The 17,986-nt window shown below is 45.0% G+C and overlaps 2 protein-coding genes across 8 annotated transcripts in view; one reads left to right on the top strand and one right to left on the bottom strand.

The window, feature by feature from the left end:
- Nucleotides 1-5,992, top strand: part of LOC125292466 (amyloid beta precursor protein binding family B member 2-like) — a 34,817-nt gene extending 28,825 nt beyond the window's left edge. For 4 of the 7 annotated variants that reach the window (XM_048239809.1, XM_048239818.1, XM_048239768.1 and 1 more), the window contains 8 exons: nt 160-287; nt 1,981-1,986; nt 2,475-2,589; nt 3,559-3,643; nt 3,974-4,063; nt 4,456-4,571; nt 4,768-4,947; nt 5,081-5,992. In XM_048239809.1, coding sequence (XP_048095766.1) covers nt 160-287; nt 1,981-1,986; nt 2,475-2,589; nt 3,559-3,643; nt 3,974-4,063; nt 4,456-4,571; nt 4,768-4,947; nt 5,081-5,251 — 891 coding nt within the window. In that variant the 3' untranslated portion in view covers nt 5,252-5,992. The remainder of the gene's footprint in view (nt 1-159; nt 288-1,980; nt 1,987-2,474; nt 2,590-3,558; nt 3,644-3,973; nt 4,064-4,455; nt 4,572-4,767; nt 4,948-5,080) is intronic. The other 3 variants (XM_048239785.1, XM_048239800.1, XM_048239791.1) reach the window with 3 other exon arrangements.
- Nucleotides 5,993-7,523: 1,531 nt separating this feature from the next.
- LOC125296637 (putative methyltransferase NSUN7) lies at nt 7,524-17,866 on the bottom strand. Its single transcript, XM_048246697.1, has 13 exons — nt 17,770-17,866; nt 16,905-16,958; nt 16,311-16,712; nt 14,965-15,023; nt 14,583-14,719; nt 14,130-14,282; nt 13,705-13,888; nt 13,385-13,598; nt 12,626-12,769; nt 11,675-11,776; nt 10,895-11,012; nt 10,348-10,450; nt 7,524-9,914 (listed from the first exon to the last, which is right to left on the bottom strand). The coding sequence occupies exons 1-13, from the start codon at nt 17,864-17,866 to the stop codon at nt 8,919-8,921; spliced, it is 2,763 nt and encodes a 920-aa protein (XP_048102654.1). The 3' UTR covers nt 7,524-8,918.
- Between the last annotated feature and the right edge of the window lie 120 nt (nt 17,867-17,986).

Here is a 17,986-nt window from a genome sequence, read left to right as displayed (position 1 = left end):
TTGTGTAGAGGATATGTACTTAGTGTATGGACTGCATGTATTTATTTGAGTAGGGGAAGGATATGTACTTAGTGTGAGTACTGTATGAATGCATTTGTGTAGGGGAAGGATATGTACTTAGTGTGTGTACTGTATGTATGTACGTATGTATTTGTGTAGGGGAAGGATATGTACTTGGCGTTGGAGAACAACCTGTTGAACCTAGTGGACCCAATGGACCGCAGCGTTCTGCACTCGCAGCCCATCGTCAGCATCCGTGTGTGGGGTGTGGGCCGCGACAACGGCAGGTGAGGAGACCGCTGACGGGAGAGGGGGAGGGAGGAAGGAGAGGAGTGGAGTGAAGAGGGGAGGAGAGGAGAGGGGAAGAGGAGTGCAGAGCTTCTAACTCCCCAGTGTCCCTGCTACTCATGCTCCCATGTGATCAGATGTTGTTGGCTGATTGACCTGATATGTCTTACTGTCTCCTTCTTCCAACAAGATGAGCATGGAGGTTGTCATTTTGAAATGGGGAGTAGTTTCTCATCCACTGCTCAAGTTGAGCCAGTAAAACATCATGAAAGGTCTTTATGAAAGTGCCATGACCGAATCTCTTGTCAGTCTCAGGAATTTAATTTATTGAGCTTTTGTGTTGAATAAAAACACACGTACACGCACACAGAGGAGCCCTCACTGAGAGGTCAGAAGTAATGATTGTGGGAGGGGAATGTGTAAAGAGGACAGGAATGAAAGATTGATAAAAAGCCCAGAGTGCTCCTGAAATTTTTATACCATGCTGAGCCTCAGACAGTTGCAGCGGGTGATGCAGGAATGTGTGTGTAGGAGAGATGGGGAGGGGGGGGGGGGGTCTAAGATAACAGTTGTGCAGGTGGCTATGAATCTGCAAGTGAAAGCACAGTTTTGTGTGTGTGTGTGCGCAGTTCTTGTTCAGCGCAGTATTGCAGTCTAACCAGCAGAGAGAGCTGCACACCATTTGTCACAGAGTCGCTGTGGGACTGAACCCAGTGTGTGTGTGTTTTTGTGTGTGTGATGCAGGGCACACCAACTCCCCCATCTTTCTCTCTCTCTCTCTCTCTCTCTCTCATTTGCTCTCCATCATTCCCTCAATCTTTCTTTGAGGGGGACAGCACAATTGGGTGCCAAGACCAAAGTAGAGTGTTTCAGTTAGAGGTTGCCGTAGTGACACAGAGGTGCAGGGGAAGGGAGGCAGGAGAGGAGGAGAGGAAGAAGGACACAGAGCAGAGGAGGGGAGGGGAGGGGAAGAAGAGTGCAGAGGAGAGGAGAGGAGAGGAGAGGAGAGGAGAGGAAGAGAGGGGTCTAATGAGGACGGACAGCAGGAGCGCAGAGCTTGTGTTGTGCTTCATGTGGGAATGGAGACGAGCTGCGCTAACATCATGCTAGTGCCTAGATGAAGGACTCATTCAAACACACACGTGCCTCTTTTGTGAGTGGGATGCCATTTTTCCTTCTCTTTCCTTCTTTGATTTCTCTCTCTTTCTCTTACTGGTGTAGAAGAGTGTATCGGTTGCAGCTGTGTGCACTGTATGAGTTGGTGGTGTGTGAGAGAGGGAGATGGAGAGAGTGAGAGAGTGAATGGCAAAACAGTGTTTAACTATACTGCATTTCTACTCTGTTTAGATAATAGTGGGAAGAGCTATTATTGGAGAGGCTAATTTAGGTCTTATGAAGCAGTGTGTGTGTGTGTGTGTGTGTGTGTGTGTGTGTGTGTGTGTGTGTGTGTGTGTGTGTGTGTGTGTGTGTGGGGGGTGGGTGGGTGTGGGTGTGTGTGTGCAGGGGTCATTTCAAGGTATTGCATTTTAGCTTAGTGTAGAAATACTCACAGTATTCTCACAGTGCTTTCACAGGAAAGTGTGTGTATGTAAGTGTCTAAGTAAGTGTGTTTGTGTGTGTGTATGTGTATGTGTGAGATATGCTGTATGTCTCTAATCTTCTTTCTCTGTTCTACTGCTGTCATGGATTCAGAGAGAGGTAAAGCCATTATTCTTCCTCCTGTGCACTGCTGGTCTTTCTTCTTTGGCACTTCCTCCATCTGAATGTGTGACGTGTCACTCGTCTCCCCAGGGCCCTTTTATGCGTGTCAAGGATGTATTGATTTATTTCAGTGTTCATTCAGTGTTAAAGGGCAGCTCATTTGTCTTCAAGCCTTGTGATCTCTCTCTCTCACACACACACACACACACACACACACACACACACACACACACACACACACACACACACACACACACACACACACACAAACTCACACTCATGCACACACACACACACACACACACACACACACACAAATAAAAGAATTGGTCAAACACCACACCCTCATCTGATCAGCCTTTATGCAGTTATAGCCTTATTCATTATATATGAGACTCTTTGTTTAGAATAACAGACATGTCATTTCAGCATCGGCCAAAAAAAAAGTCATGACATCTTGATTTATTTACTGTTTGCCTTCACAGGGATTTTGCGTATGTAGCACGAGACAAGGACACCCGTATTCTGAAATGTCATGTGTTCCGCTGTGACACACCTGCCAAAGCCATTGCCACCAGTCTACACGAGATCTGCTCCCGGGTAAGAGAGCTGCTGCCTCTGCTCCTCCCTCCCATTCTACTATACCTCAGTCTTACTCCATGTTCACTCCTCTCTTGTGTTCTCTACTCCTGCCCTCACTCAGTTGACTCTGAGGAAGACACAGTTGTGTCAAAACGTTAGTCTGTTTGCACCAAAATAAAAGACTGCAAGTGATCAGTGTGCTCCAGCTCCCTTCCTTCAATTTGAAGCTTCTTGTCCTACTGAGAAGCACCTGACTGCACAGTTTCCAATGGATGATGCATGGAATGCCCTACTTTAATTAGAATACCTCAGAGTTTACTCCATGTTCACTCCTCTCTTGTGTTCCCTACTCCTGCCCCCACTCTACTATACCTCATTCTTACTCCATGTTCACTCCTCTTGTGTTCCCTACTCCTCCCTCCCACTCTACTCAGGTTTACTCCATGTTCACTCCTCTTGTATTCTTTACTCCTGCCCCCACTCTCCAATCTGTCCCCTCATTCCCATGCTTTATGATCAGTCTGTAAGCACTGTTATGTGCATTTCAACTCATGTCTAAATGGTTTATGGGCGTCTGAGAAGGGAGACCAGTCAGAGTCTCAGAACTAGCTCCGATATCTAGGCAGGAGAGAGAAAAGGAAAGATCATGGCTGTCATCTGAGCCTGTGGGTCACTGGAGCTAATGTGCAAATATGATAGTTTCTGTGGCGTTACATCACCAAAGAATGCATGTTGGATGCCTGATCTAACCCTACTGCAGATTTCTTCTTTCCACTGGAGAGTCACAAATGCTAATTTAGTTTTCTTGCTGTTGGTGAACTTGTTAGAGATGAAAGAAACAATGCATATTTATAAGTACAAAAACCCCAACATCTCAACGTACATAAAATATGTGTATGAATAAAGTGTGTGTGTGTGTGTGTGTGTGTGTGTGTGTGTGTGTGTGTGTGTGTGTGTGTGTGTGTGTGTGTGTGTGTGTGTGTATAGATCATGGCGGAGCGCAAGCTTGCAAAAGCAGCCGTGGGCGGAGCCCTGCATGAGCGACAGACAGGAATAGATCTCCCTCTTGCAGGTAAGCTACACCCAGAAAGTGTGAGTCTCAACTACATGTGTGTATGTCTGGATGTGTTATAACTGTTACTGCTATGTAACTACAGTAGCTAAGATCATCGCCATTTGTGACTAACAACAGAAGTTATTAAATTAACTTTTGTTAGACTTTGTGCTTAGCCCGTCATTTAAATTAGAATTACAATGACATTTCAATTTTATTCCAAAAATGTGAAAAGACAATCAGAGACATCTCTTTATTAATTGCGTCGCTTTTTTATTGTTTACTTCATTTACTATTCACTTGGACAGCACTGATGATTGATTTTTTTTTATCCATGTTTTTCTACAGCTGAGTTCCCCACTCCAAAGACTGAACTTGTGCAGAAGTTCCAGGTTCTGTATCTAGGGGTGATGCAAGTGGCCAGACCCATTGGTATGTGTGAGTACAGAAACCCTACGTAACCATTTACATTGACCGATTTCATTCTATACTACTGCGCCACCAATTGATATAGAAAGTTACTGTAGAGTGGCTGCGTCTTGCTTTGCAACCATTCCGATAGAAGAAATATATTTCTTGGCAGAAGAATGATTATCAATGAATAAATCATTCAATTTATAGTTGCTGTGCCTTTATTTTATGAAATCTTGCCAACTTTATGTAGGAACTGTTTTAGGGAACCAATAAGCCCTGCAAGGCTGTATGTTCCAGTGATTTTATAACAGCTGAGGGGGGTTTAGGCACTTTTAGGTTGTAAAATCACTGGATCCTTATTGCTTAAACGCACTCGTCTGTTGTATTCACCATCGCTTCAAACCGCTCTCCTGCAGGTATGGACATTCTAAATGATGCCATAGACAGCCTGATGACAGCATCACCGCGTGACACCTGGAGCCCAGTCATGCTGAATGTAGCTGATGCCACTGTCACTGTCATTAAAGACAAGGCAAGACACTACTCACATGCTCTCTCAGACTTCATCCACCATCTGAGGTGTCATTCAACATCTCAAGCATGCCAATGCAAGCAGTAGCATACATTAAAAAACCTAATTCAAGCGTGTGTTTTTGTAAGCAGCCCCCTATTTGTGCAGTGTGTGTGAGTGTGTGTCTCAGAGTTGTGCTGTGCTGTGTGTTTGTCAGGAGGATGAGGAGGTGCTGGTGGAGTGTCGTGTGCGCTTCCTCTCCTTCATGGGGGTTGGGCACGACGTCCACGCCTTCGCCTTCATCATGGACACGGGCAACCAGCACTTTGAGTGTCACGCATTCTGGTGTGAGCCCAACGCTGGGAGCGTGTCAGAGGCCGTGCAGGCAGCATGTATGGTGAGGAAAACACACTTAACACAACATCACCTTTACACGGCTATGTAAACAAGGGACACTTCATGTTGAAGTCTCTCAAAAGACAGTCTTCCCTATTTTCTGCATCTACCTGTCTCTCTGTCTGTGTGTCCAGCTGCGGTATCAGAAGTGTCTGGTGGCTCGTCCTCCGTCTCAGCGGCCGTGTGGAGCGGCGCCCCCTCCTGATTCGGTGTCGCGGCGCGTATCCACCAGCGTGAAGCGTGGCGTGCTCTCCCTCATCGACACGCTCAAGCAGAAGAGACCCCTGCAAGAGCAGCCCCAGTAACCCCCCAACCCCCCCCCCCCACTGCCCATCTCCAGCCATGACCTTTAACCTCAACCTCTTAACCACTGACCCCGCCCCACAGACCTGCTCATCTGTACATATGTCAGACAAGAAGTAGCGAAACAAAGACATGAGGAGACGAGGAGCAGAGTGCAGGGGAGTGGAAGGCTGTCCCCCAAAGTGACCCACTGGTAACCTGGCACCATCATCTACCCATTACCTAGAACACACACAGTGTGGGTCAACTCTCACCTTCGGTCTAGTTGACCTCTCCTCCCCAACCCCACTCCTTGACCTCTCCTCCCCAACCCCACTCCTGACCCGACCCTGCCTCACCCTAAGGAACAGGCCTGTCTTTCTTTGAGACACGAGGGACAGATGGACAACGGAGGGTGGACCACATGGAAAACTCACACAGTCTAACATCGCCTGCAGCCTCCCATAGACAACAACACACAAACATGCGCTGACAAATCTGAGTGTTTAATGTCAATCTCTGTGTCAACCGTACTAGTGACAGCACTGCATGAGTGGATGGGTGGTTAGGCAAGTTTTAATCCACACTACGCTTCAGTCCTGAACACAATGCATTTAAACAGACAATACAATACTCTTCAGCTGTTTCTCTTTCTCTCTCTCTCTGTATCTGGTTGTGTCTCTCTCTCTTTCTCTCTCTTTGTATCTGGTTGTGTCCCTCTCTCTTTCTCTCTCTCCATATCTGGTTGTGCCCCTCTCTCTTTCTCTCTCTCTGTATCTGGTTGTGTCTCTCTCTTTCTCTCTCTCCGTATCTGGTTGTGTCTCTCTCTCTCTCTCTCTCCATATCTGGTTGTGCCCCTCTCTCTTTCTCTCTCTCTCTCCGTATCTGGTTGTGTCCCTCTCTTTCTCTCTCTCTCTCCGTATCTGGTTGTGTCCCTCTCTCTTTCTCTCTCTCCGTATCTGGTTGTGCCCCTCTCTCCCAGTGGTCCCTTCTGTTCTCTGTAGCACTCCTGCCCTCCTTCTCCCCTCTGACAGAGGGCTTATGTGAAAAAGCTGTGTGTGTGTGTGTGTGTGTGTTGGCGTGCGTGCGTGTGTGTACATAGCTATATATAAATATATATAAAACACTGCATTTGTTTACCCTATTATAAACTATTCATTTTGTTTGTTTGTTTGTTTCTTTTCTTTTCTTTCATAACAAATCTTGTTTCCTGCAAAAGAAAGCTTTGCTTGTGGAACACTTAAACTCTGGCCAAAGTGTAAAATATCAGTGTATGTGTTGTAGATAAAACAAAAATGGACAGATGATTGATGTAAGAAGGATATGAAGATTGTTGATATAATTTTATTTTGTGGTTATTATTAAGGCTAAAGTAGACAATGACTGAGCATCTATCTATGCATTCTTTGGATATGAGCATCACCTTGCCTTGCATGTCCCAGAGTCAGTAAAGAACAGAAGTAATATTTTATTTTATTTATTCTTTTATATGGGTTATATAAGCTGTTTTTGTTTTGTTTTTTTGGTTATGTTGAGCAGCCAAATCTTTTTAGGCTTTGACTCCTAAACTCGCCACCTCATACTTGTATCTATTCTAATGTGGACAAAGCAGAAATGGTGCATAAACTGGACAGGCTCAGCAGTAACCAATGCCACCACTCTGAATGGAACTGGGCTAAAAGCAGCCACTGAAGCCTGGTCCAAAGTCACTGATGGCCTCTTCCCTGCCACCGTTCTCTGTCTATGGGCCTCATGGGGAAGTGGACAGGAAGAACGAATGGCATCGGGAGGAGATTGACAGCATCGGTCAGTGAGCACATTGGCTCTGCTTTGTGAGGAGCCTATTATTAGTGCTGTAATTGGAAGGTTTGCTGGAGTCATGACCTCTGCTCTCTAAGACAAGCAGCACGACGGCGTATGTTTGTGTGTGACTGCTTGTTTGAGAGAGCACAGGTTGTGGTTAAGGAGAAAGGAATGTAAAATTGCCTTCAATCCAGTTAAGTCCACTAATCGAGTTTAGTGTGATTCTGTGAAATTTCTTAATAAATCAAAAAATAATGTGAGTCCGTGTAGAAAAAGAATCAAGTTAGTGGGATTCAGTCACAAAAGAACTAATTTAATGTGATACTTTAAGGTTCCTCAAAGATGCATTCCAAAACTTAAAGAAAGGCTGGATGCTTCTACTGAGTGTTTTGCCGTTTCTATAGATGTTCCTGTTTTAATTAGCTGGGTTTCTTGTGATTGACAACACTGCCAGGCGCTGGTGAATGAAAAGAGACGTGATTTTCAGCCCTCATGGTGAAAGGTTCTGCAATGCATCCTTAGGAGTCAGATCAATGTGAGCCTGTATTGATCCTAAATAATCAATTGAACACAATTTGTGTTTCATATTTGTTTTGTTTTTTTTCTGCTGGGTTAACAAATCTCACTGCTATCACTCTATAGTGAACCGTGTTTCAACGGCAGAAGCCAGGGCAGCATCTGAATCAACAAACATGCCAATGTGAGAGTGAACTGTTGCTGGTAACTTTTCTGTGGAAATGTTCTGTTCTGAAGTGTCCTTTGGCTGCTGATTCACCAGTGAAAGTACTCCAACTGATTTAACCACACAAGGTGTTGAATGCTGTTTATGGGCGCACAGTTGTCCCACACACATGTACACAAACCAACATGGGCTTGTTCAGCTGGTCACTGATTTGTACACCATATAAATGTAACCTGTGCAAATAAAGAGCATATTCAAAACTAACATGGCACATTGTGGACTTAATTGTGCTATGAAATACTAAAGAAACACAAAATGAATTAAAATCATCAATGCTATAGGTGTATGCGGTGAAGACAATGGGCCTCATTCACCAATATCTTCCTAAGACTTTTCTTAACTGTGTTCTTAAGAAGGTCCTAAACCTCAGAAGCGTTCGCAGTTTCTTTCTTATCATGCTGAATCCCATTTCTTCTTGAGTTGACAGGGTGTGCCAATTGTTCTTAATTAGCATAGGTAAACCCCACAAGGCATAGATAAACCCCATTAGGCATAGGTCAATGCCACACACAAATTGAGGCTGAAGTACTAACTTTCATTTCTACCGTATATTATACACTACATGAGCAAGACAATTTGATTACTGTGACACATGCTTTGAAATGAAACCACTGCTGCAGGAAATTGAACAGTAAATGAGTGAAAAAAAGTGTAAAAACTTTCATAAATGATAAAATATATAGTTGTCATTTAAATTCTATTATATTTTACACCTGCAGATATGATGAAAATGCAACAACCATTTATTTTGTCAAGTCAGTTCTCAAATGTGTGTAAGAATGCTCTTGAGTATTCGTAGATTCTGTTCTTACCTAAGAACAAGAAAACATTAACACTCAAGACAAACAAGAATACCATAATCTTCGTAAAAACTCTGTAAGTGGGTTTTAAAAACAAATTTCTTCATAAGAATGGTTGGTGAATGAGGCCCAATGTCCTTAAATGTCCTTAAATCATTTCATGTCCTTAAAACGTTGCATTCCATATCAGTCACAGGCATGTTGCTATATGGAACACCAGAACAGCTGAATGGATTGTGTGGTCTGCACAGATGTGCCCAGACGCTGGGTGTCAAACCAAAGCCAGCTGTGACGGAGTGTTGAAAAATGAATCAATGCGATATGAGCTCAGCGGGCCTGGGGAGACTATGTGTTCCAGTGGACTGAGCTGGTTCTGCTGGAGATGGAGGAGTTGGAGAACTGAGAGGAGGAGGACATGAGGCGAGAGAGGGAGGGAGGGAAGCGAGTCTGACTCAGGCAGAGAGGGGGCAGGACCAGCTCCACCGGCCGCACAGCCTCCTGCCCACGACTGCTCGGTGTGGACCTCCCCTCTTTTTTGCCTATTTCACACGTGGCCTTCACCACACCATGTCTAGAAACAATCAGTTCCTTCTCTTGATCTGCCCTTTGCTCCTCTTGTCTGGACACAGACCCTCTCCTTCCTGCTGAGATCACTCCTCCTCTGGACGTTTTGGTATGGTGTGTGGAGGTAACCAGTTTGTTTCCTGGTGAGATGGTCTGTCTGAAGTTCAGCACATCAGGCACTGAAGTAAGCCGGTTCTTTGAGGAACGCACATCCTGTTTTGGGTTCCTGATTTGTTCCTGTAATTCATGACTGGATGTGACTTTGTCCTTCAGACATACTTCCTGGCCTGGTTTCATCACTTCCTGTTTAGAAGTAACCAGCTCCTTTCCAGACAAGAGTACTTCCTGTCCTGGCTTCAGTACCCCTTGCTTAGATGATAGTGCTCTGGGCCCTCTAAGTGCTCTGTGCTGGGCTGGGCCTTTGCTGCGTTTACTGGTGTGCTTTTTGTGGCTGTGCTGGTGATGTGGTGCTTTGGAGTGCTGGTGCTTTCTCCGTGGTATAGTGGTCTGCAGGACGTCCGAGGACAACACAACCACTCTGCCAGTGGTATCCCCACTGAGGGTGGCAGACGCTGGGCAGGGGGAGGGAGGAGAGGTGGGCTCAGCCAGCTCCACGGGTTCCAGGAGCACAGGGGGAAGAGACATGGGGGGGGCCTTCACGTGGTGCCGCCGCTTGTCCTTGCGGGTGGGCAGGGGTGCCACGAAACCTTCCAGCAGCCCTTTAGCCACAGCTCGGGCCAAAACATCCTGTGCTGACTCTACCTTAGAGGGGTCAGGCTAACACACGCATACACACACAATTTTAAAACACACTAACACCTCTATACATAACTATAATGTGTATGTTTAGAGAGATGCAGAAGTGTGTGTTGTCCAGTGAGATTAAGGCTTTAAGGCTTTTTATGTATGTGTGTGTGTGTGTGTGTGTGTGTGTGTGTGTGTGAGGGGATGGGGGAACAAAAATGGACTGTATGATGATAATGTGCTGAGACATAGATGTAAATTATTCACTCTCACCTCCACCTGCTACAACAGCAGAGCAGAGCAGCCATAGTGGTGCATATGCATGTTTGAGAGATACAGTGTTTGTGTGTGTGTGTGTGTGTGTGTGTGTGTGTCTGTGTGTGTGTGTGTGTCTGTGTGTGTGTGTGTGTGTGTGTGTGTGTGTGTGTGTGTGTGTGTGTGTGTGTGTGTGCGCGTGTGCTTTCACCTCTCTAGCGAGTACACATAGAAAGCAGCCGTTACTGAACTCAGATGGCTCCAGTCTGAGAGACGTCTGTTCTGACCCACAGCCCAAACCTGGAGGGATTAGCCTGGAGGTGGAACAGAGTGCAAAGATTACTATTAGGCAGATCACACAGCAAACCAACTCTTGCTGTCCATTTCTGCTAGATTTCACCTGATCAGTGACCTAATATGTGTGGATTGTGCTACTGTAGGACCCATAGACTGTATCTATGGTTTGACCAACATGAGGTGTGGTAAGGAGAGTTCATGCCTGGTGAATCTTGACTCAGTCAGATCTTATATGGATGAGAGCACTCCTTATGCTGAAAATGAGGTCACTGCGTTTTATCTATGGAAATATACTACCTGACATGTATACAAGGGAGGAAACAATATCTGCAGTGGGATGCAACACACTGAACAACCACAGGACTACATAAATAATTCAGATTTCTCTGAGATAAAAATAGCACTACATTCCAGACTGTCAATGTATGTGTGTGTGTGTGTGTGTGTGTGTGTGTGTGTACCTGAATTGTATGAGTTTTGGGCGGGTTTCTGTTTTCTCCAGCACTCTCTGCACAAGAACTTCATTCTCCTCGGCCCTCTCTGAGCATGTGCAGTACACCACTGCATGCACCTTGGGAACTGGTGTTCAAAAGACAGTCAGCTCCACACACGCACACACTCACACAAAAACACACACACACACACACAAACGCACACACACACACTCACACAAAACACATCGTACTGCTACATCCACACAGGAGCTATTTTTATCAGGAAAGTAGGTCAGGGAACGAGTTCCATAAAAAGAAGTGGTCTGTGAATGTGTTGTGTTTATTTGTGTGGGTGTCTGTGTAGCGAGGGGCTATCTGGTGTTCTCACGTTATACTTTTCAATTTAACAAAGTGCATAATATTACAGGTGCATAACACTCTATGTGGGAAATAGGAAGAGTGAACACACACACACACACACACACACACACACACACACACACACACGCACACACGCACACGCACACACTCATGCTTTATGAGTTTACCAAGATTAAACAACAACCCCCTCTCAACTTAATATATCAACATTGTCAGGGACACTATCAGTAGTGTAGGGCAGTGAAGTCCACCTACTTACCTGTCAGAACAAGCCTCAACGGCACCATAACCTGATATCAGTTTATGGATGTGTATGTAAATTAAAGAGAAAGAGATAGAAAAAGAAAGGGAAAGATGGAGAGAGGGAGACAGAAAGATAGAGAAAGATGGAGAGAAAGATAGAGAGAGAGAGAGGGTGATACTTACAACTGAGTGCATGGCTGAGGTCTCGTGTCTGTTTGCTGGTCAGTGTGTCCAACTTGCTCTGAGTCACTGCTCCTCGAGACAGACATTGCAGCAGACTTCTATCTGGACACACATAAAGAAAGACCCATGGAAGATGGACCCCTATCTCTGGTGTTCATACACTATACACTGATTACACTGTCAAATAACAAGCCAGAGTAGCCAGTCATAAACATTTATAAAGGTCTTTTTGGACAACATGGCTACATCATTAAAATCTCTTAAGAATATGGATCACACAAGCATGAGTGTGCATAATAGACAGTCATTTGATACCTTGATATATTCATTATGTTCATACATGAATTTCTTAGCCATTCTGTACATACTGGCATAATCAGGGGTGTAGTGGTAAAATAAGAGGTGGGTAAACTATGAATTCTGTAATCACAGTAAGGTGGACTGCGCCATGCAGTATTAGATTTTTTTAAAAAGGCATTCAGAACATGTTTGATGATGGTGGAGGTTATTGTCCAATGTTTATACAAATACCAGTGGTATTAAATGGTTCCTAGAGTGTTGATGAGTGAACATATGAATGTGGATAATACAGTGTGATTTTTTTGATGTAAAAAGTTGCAATGGGTGAATAAACTTTTTTGAGAGGTGGATAAACTCTAATAAGAGGTAGATAAACTCTATTTCTGAAATGTCAGAGGTGGATAAACTGTGTTTACTTGCGTTTAGCCTCCACTACAGCCCTGGAATTAATGTGAACAAACTACTGCCGTATTATTACTCAGTATTTCCTCTATCGTTTCATTATTAGATTTCTATTACAGTAATTGCCATATCAGGGTGTACCTATGAAATCTGGTGGTCTGTTCAAGGGATTCATGAAATATAGAAATATAAAAATATCAATAATAATAATAATGTGCCTGTGTGTGTGTGTGTGTGTGTGTGGGGTACCTCCGTTCTCAGTAATGATGTGCTCCACGGGGTTGCTGAGTGCTGAGGTGGAACACTGAGGCAGCAGCAGCACCACTCTCACCTTCTGCATCCGCACATCCCACTCATCCAACTCCACAAAGCTCTCACTCAGCAGCCTCACATCTACGCACGCACGCACGCACGCACACGCACACACACACACACACACACGCACGCACGCACGCACGCACACACACAGAGAGAGAGTCCATTTATTCATTTATCAAAAAATACTGTATGTGGGCATGTTCTGGTAGGGACAGGGACAGAAGGGAAGCCTTTATGTATGTGTCTACGTATGTGAGGGGAAAAGAAGAGTGTGTGCTAGAGGGACAGAGAGAGAATGTGTAATACATATTGATTGTGTGAGAGAGGAGACGTGGCTAAACTGGCTGCCTCTGGGTCCACACTCTGGCCACACCATATCCCTCAAGGCCCCTGTGATTTGCACAGCGGCAGACCCTGGGTGGACAGAGACCACATATCACCCTGTCTGCACTGGCATACAGATCAATATGGGCTGTGGGACAACATGAAGGGGAGGGCGGTGACAGCCGGGTGCCCGAGAGTGGACTGATAACAGAATTCCAGGATACATGCAAAATGCATTAAGATTGGCATGCATGGAAAATGACTCAGGTCCACAGGTGAGGTCATGCTGAGCAACTTCCCAAATGGGATAAGAAAGAGGAGAGAGAGAGAAACTGAAACACATGAACGAGAGAATGGGGGGCTTACTTTTACATCCCATAATGGACATGAGCTTCTGCAGCTCCTTCCTCTGACTGCTGTTGGGGGGCACCCCACACACAAGAACTCTGGCTGAACGGGCATTGGCCAGGACGGCTATATGAGCCACGGTGAGTGCCGAGAAGGACCCCACCATTAGCACCTCACTATCCCCCTCCAACAAGGGACACACGGCCCATGCTGCCAGACTCCGAGACTTACCCTATACACACAGGCAGAAATGAGCAGGTCAGCCACAGTGCTCCAACTCTGAGACTGAGTGATGGTATCCTGTGTTTATGTCTACAGTGTGAGCTGATGTGCGGTACCTGTATGTTGAGAATACACTCTCTACTAAGCAGAGAGTTCACCAGCTGGGCTTTGGTGTGTGAGGGGAACACCAGCACATCGGAGCAGTGTACATCCCTCCAGAACAACAAACCAGGACCATAGGTAGGCGACTCCACCTCGGAGAAACCCACAGCTTGTAGCTGCTCACACACTTCCTCAATGCTACAGTGGCACAGACACAACAAACAAAGGAAATGATGGCTTTTGGACAAATATGAATTCCTCTGAGAGCTACAGTGATTATGGAAATATATTCCTAGACAACCGTCAATGCTTGTTTAATTTTTGAATGAACAACAAGAAAAAATGCATGACACAAAGAATAGATATACTGCAATATAAACAATATAATAAATGTGATAATGCTAGTGTAATCGAGTGCTGGTGTTGAATCCGGCTGCACCTGCTCTTAAATGTGTTAACCCATGCGTGGACTGGTAGTGTGTGTGCTCTTTCGTCTTTAATTTTCACTCTGTCAGGCAGGGTATCAGCTATGGTCAGCAGGTTTTCTTTAATCCTGAGACGGGCAAGGGAGGCCGCCAGCTTCGTCTTAAATCTTAGGCCACACGGACACATACGCAAACAAATAGAGCGAGAGAGAGAGAGATTTATTGATGTGTGTGAAGCATGAACATTCAACTGCAGAACTGACTATAGGCTTTAGATTCACACAGTTTTACATATACCATTAACACACACACACACACACACACACACACAGGAAGAACTTTGTTTCTGCTAAAAAATGCATTAAATGAAAAGCAGACCACAGCATATTTGAAGTAATTGTTGTGGATTGTCACTGTCTGAGCGCTACTTTGTAAAAACAGTAAAAGTTTTTAAAAATCTCACACACCTGAGAAGACAAGCTTCTACCTGCTTGACCTCCCCCATGGGGTCCTCCTTGTCTGCTCTGATAGGTTCTCTGGGCAGGAACTTCCTGTCCATGAGGTCAAACAACATGACCATGACCAAACCCATTAGATCATCTGGCTGTATGTATACACACACACACACACACACACACACACACACACACACACACACACACAGCATGTATTTTCAGCATTATTACACCTCACATCGTTGCCTCATATTATGGTTACAGAAAACCTTACAGAAAACATTACATATTATTGTATTTAGGCTTAATCAATAATAATAATTTAAAAACGCATGTGAATGTGTGTTTTCAGGTAAATGTGTCACTATGTGTATATGACAAACATTAATCTCACCAGAGTCTGAGAACGACACAAGCAGCTGTCAATTATGACATTCTCCAGAAGCTCTTGATCTGTGGAGTATGGCAAAGTGCACGGATTACATACTGCAGTACTCATTACGGCGGCACGCTCAATTAGTGGAGCTTTGCAACTAGTGATTCAAACAGCAAAATGTAGTCTGTCTTTCATAGACTATATAATCTACCTGCTACCAACTAGTAGTGGTTCAGGCTATAGCCACCATACATGCACCAAGTCTCTAGGACAGTAGTTGGAGGCCACAGGGCCGACTTGCCCATGTTGTGATAAGGAGACTGAGCACCAGTCAGCTATTCCATTTACCATTACAATTTACCATTTCTGCTGTAAGTGCATGTTGTGTGTGATGTCTGTATGCTACTGAGACCCCCTGAATTTCCCCTTGGGGATCAATAAAGTATCTATCTATCTATCTATCTATCTATCTATCTATCTATTCTACTGTAACTACAACACAGACCAAGTGACCCATGTGGATATTGAATAATGATGGCTTGCAGGTTTTTCCAGTCAAAAGAGTATATTGAACAATTCTATCTTCATGGGAAGAATCAAACACAATTGTATGTATGAGAGAAAAATAGTCTTGTCTTGTTTGTCAATAGCATCTGCATGCCGCCAGATTTTGTTTAGAAAAAAAGCGCACAGTCTTCAGGACGTTTTCACCATGGCAACCCTAGAATCAGAACACTAGCAAGACTCTACTTTGACAAAATTCTGCTTGATGGTCTGGTTGTTTGATACACACAATACAAACTCCTCAAAAACTAAATTATTAGGCTAAATTCTTAAATGCTTATTTCTAAAGTTAAACCTAATGTTTTTTTGAGTGATCACTGTTTGTTTTTCTCTCTCTTGTTACATGCAGATGTTCGCTAGTCCCTACTTCGAGAGGGAGTGTAAGCACCTCCTGGTTCAGCTGAAGAGGCATGTGGCTGGGACCAAAGCTGCTGGAGTGAAAGAAACTCCACCTGTGGCTGATGAGAGCTCTAGGGCCTCTGGAGATCATGGTCAGCAGCACGCTGACCACACCATCAGCTCACTATCCACACCTGCAGCCCCCTTTCCCAGCTTGGTGAGCAGCCTGATTCTAGGGCCTGAGCCCCTGCCCCTGCTGGCTCCTGTTCCACTCAAGTTGGCTTGGCTTCAGAGGAGCCCTTCTAGCTTAAGGCCCTTGTCTGTGAGGTCAGTGTAGCCCTACCCCAGGTTGCCCCGATCCCAGGGATGACCTACTTCAACCCTAGCCTTGGCCTGTCCATTGTGTTGGCCACTTTGTAAAAGACACTAGGTAAAAGCTAGAAAAGTAAGCACTCACTCACACTTGAGACTATTGAATGCCAGCTTGTAGGCCTGGTGCTGCTCCTGGGCTGAGCTGGCTGGGGGTGAGCAGGGTGGACTCTCACTCTTCTGTCCATACCGTACGACTCCTAAGCCACCTGGCTTCTCGTTGCGTGCGTGGTCAAATATGGCTGCCGCATGGACGTAAACGCGATCTGCGACAGCACCCCATTGGCTTTGAGCATCTGGGCTGCACTGCTCCCACCCTGACGGAGAAGACTGCTGTTCAGGGTCAGGAGTTGACTGTGCCTCAGCAGCAGGCATGGTGGAGTTTGTATGGTGGGAGTTGGTGGAGCTGGAGACGGTAGGCAGAGTGAGTTCTAGGGTGTATGAGGAGGTAGAGCCCATGTTTGTGGCACTTGGGCTTACATCCTGTGTCACACCTGAGGGCATGGTAAGAGAGGATGCGGTTTGTGAGGGTGTCAGAGAGTATGTAGTGTGTGATGTGTGTGCTGTGGAATTTGAAGGTGCTTTTACATGAGACTTCTTTGCGTGTGAGAGTGTAGTATGGGTGGGGTCTGTAGCATTTGGGGTGACCTTTGGGCTGCTCTGAACAGCCACTGTTAGTCTCTTGCCCTTTGCTTTGGCAGGTGTTTTTACTTTGTTCTTCACCATCATTTCCCCAAAACCTACAAAAGAGGCAGAGTGGAGGACGAGATAAACACAGGTGCACACCAACATAGTCTTTCTCAGGTCCTCAGATTTCTCCGATTTTTCTCCTGATGTGTGTCGCTGTTACTGACATGAGAGGTCTGGTAGTGTCATCAAATATGTCACACTATCAGAGCGACCCACAGACTGTGAACTAACAGGAATACATTAATATGCCAATAAGTCTTTGTCTCTGTTTTTTTTTTTTAGTTACAAGACCTCATATAATGACGCCAGCGTTCAAGCACTGGATACAGGCTCTTCTTTAAGTAAGACGCATAGGTGAAACCGAACCCTAGAGAGGGATCCGAAGATCGTTCATCTGAGACCACACCTGTAACCTGGCTCGTGCTTCTCGAAGCATGGTGAGTGTGAAGACGCGCGCCACACACACCCATCATATTTCCCTGATCTTAAATAAATAATACTCCATCCTCCGCTAGCGAGCCAGACTGCCATCAGTTACCCATAGGTGGGGCATACCAGGCTAATAAGCTACATTTTTGCACCAGGTGGATATAAGAACTGACCAACTTGGGATGCATTGAATTATTTGTGTAATTTGTTCGCAGATCACTTATTGCAAATAAGATAGACCTAGCATCGGCAATATGTCGAAATGTATCATAAGTAGGCTATTGTTAAGGATTGATAGACTACCACAAGTAAAACAGGGTTTTAAGTACGCAAAACAATGACAGAAATTATATTGTCGATCATATTGTCTAGTAAGAAACACACTAAACGCATCAAAATAAGGGCACACTATGAGGTAAAATAACGAATTACCTTTTGCATCGTAGATCCAGCAAGATGGACAGGTCAAGGTGTAATCCGCTTGAGCCTTACTGTACCTGGTGAAGTGCTTGATGAGGGAGTGGATCATGTGCTCTTGTCACTCGAAGTTTCCGACACCGTGGTAACAATATGGTAATCCAGACACAAGTCTCCACCTCAGATAACAGGCAACTCTTTTAGGCTTGTTGCCTCTGATAAGCTACAAGTT

This window comes from Alosa alosa, chromosome 1 (assembly GCF_017589495.1).
Source record: "Alosa alosa isolate M-15738 ecotype Scorff River chromosome 1, AALO_Geno_1.1, whole genome shotgun sequence".
In the NCBI taxonomy this organism is placed as follows: Eukaryota; Metazoa; Chordata; class Actinopteri; order Clupeiformes; family Clupeidae; genus Alosa; species Alosa alosa.
Note: the sequence above shows the minus strand (reverse complement) of the source record. Positions and strands in the feature narration are given on the sequence as shown.

What these genes read in the sequence shown, in the direction of transcription:
- LOC125296637 (XM_048246697.1), bottom strand. Translation starts at nt 17,866, where the DNA reads ATGATCCACTCCCTCATCAAGCACTTCACCAGGTACAGTAAGGCTCAA. An exon ending in AACACCTGCCAAAGCAAAGG is followed by an intron (nt 16,713 to 16,904) that starts GCAAGAGACTAA and finishes CCATGCCCTCAG; the next exon opens with GTGTGACACAGGATGTAAGC. An exon ending in CCTCAGCCATGCACTCAGTT is followed by an intron (nt 11,013 to 11,674) that starts GTAAGTATCACC and finishes TTTGAACACCAG; the next exon opens with TTCCCAAGGTGCATGCAGTG.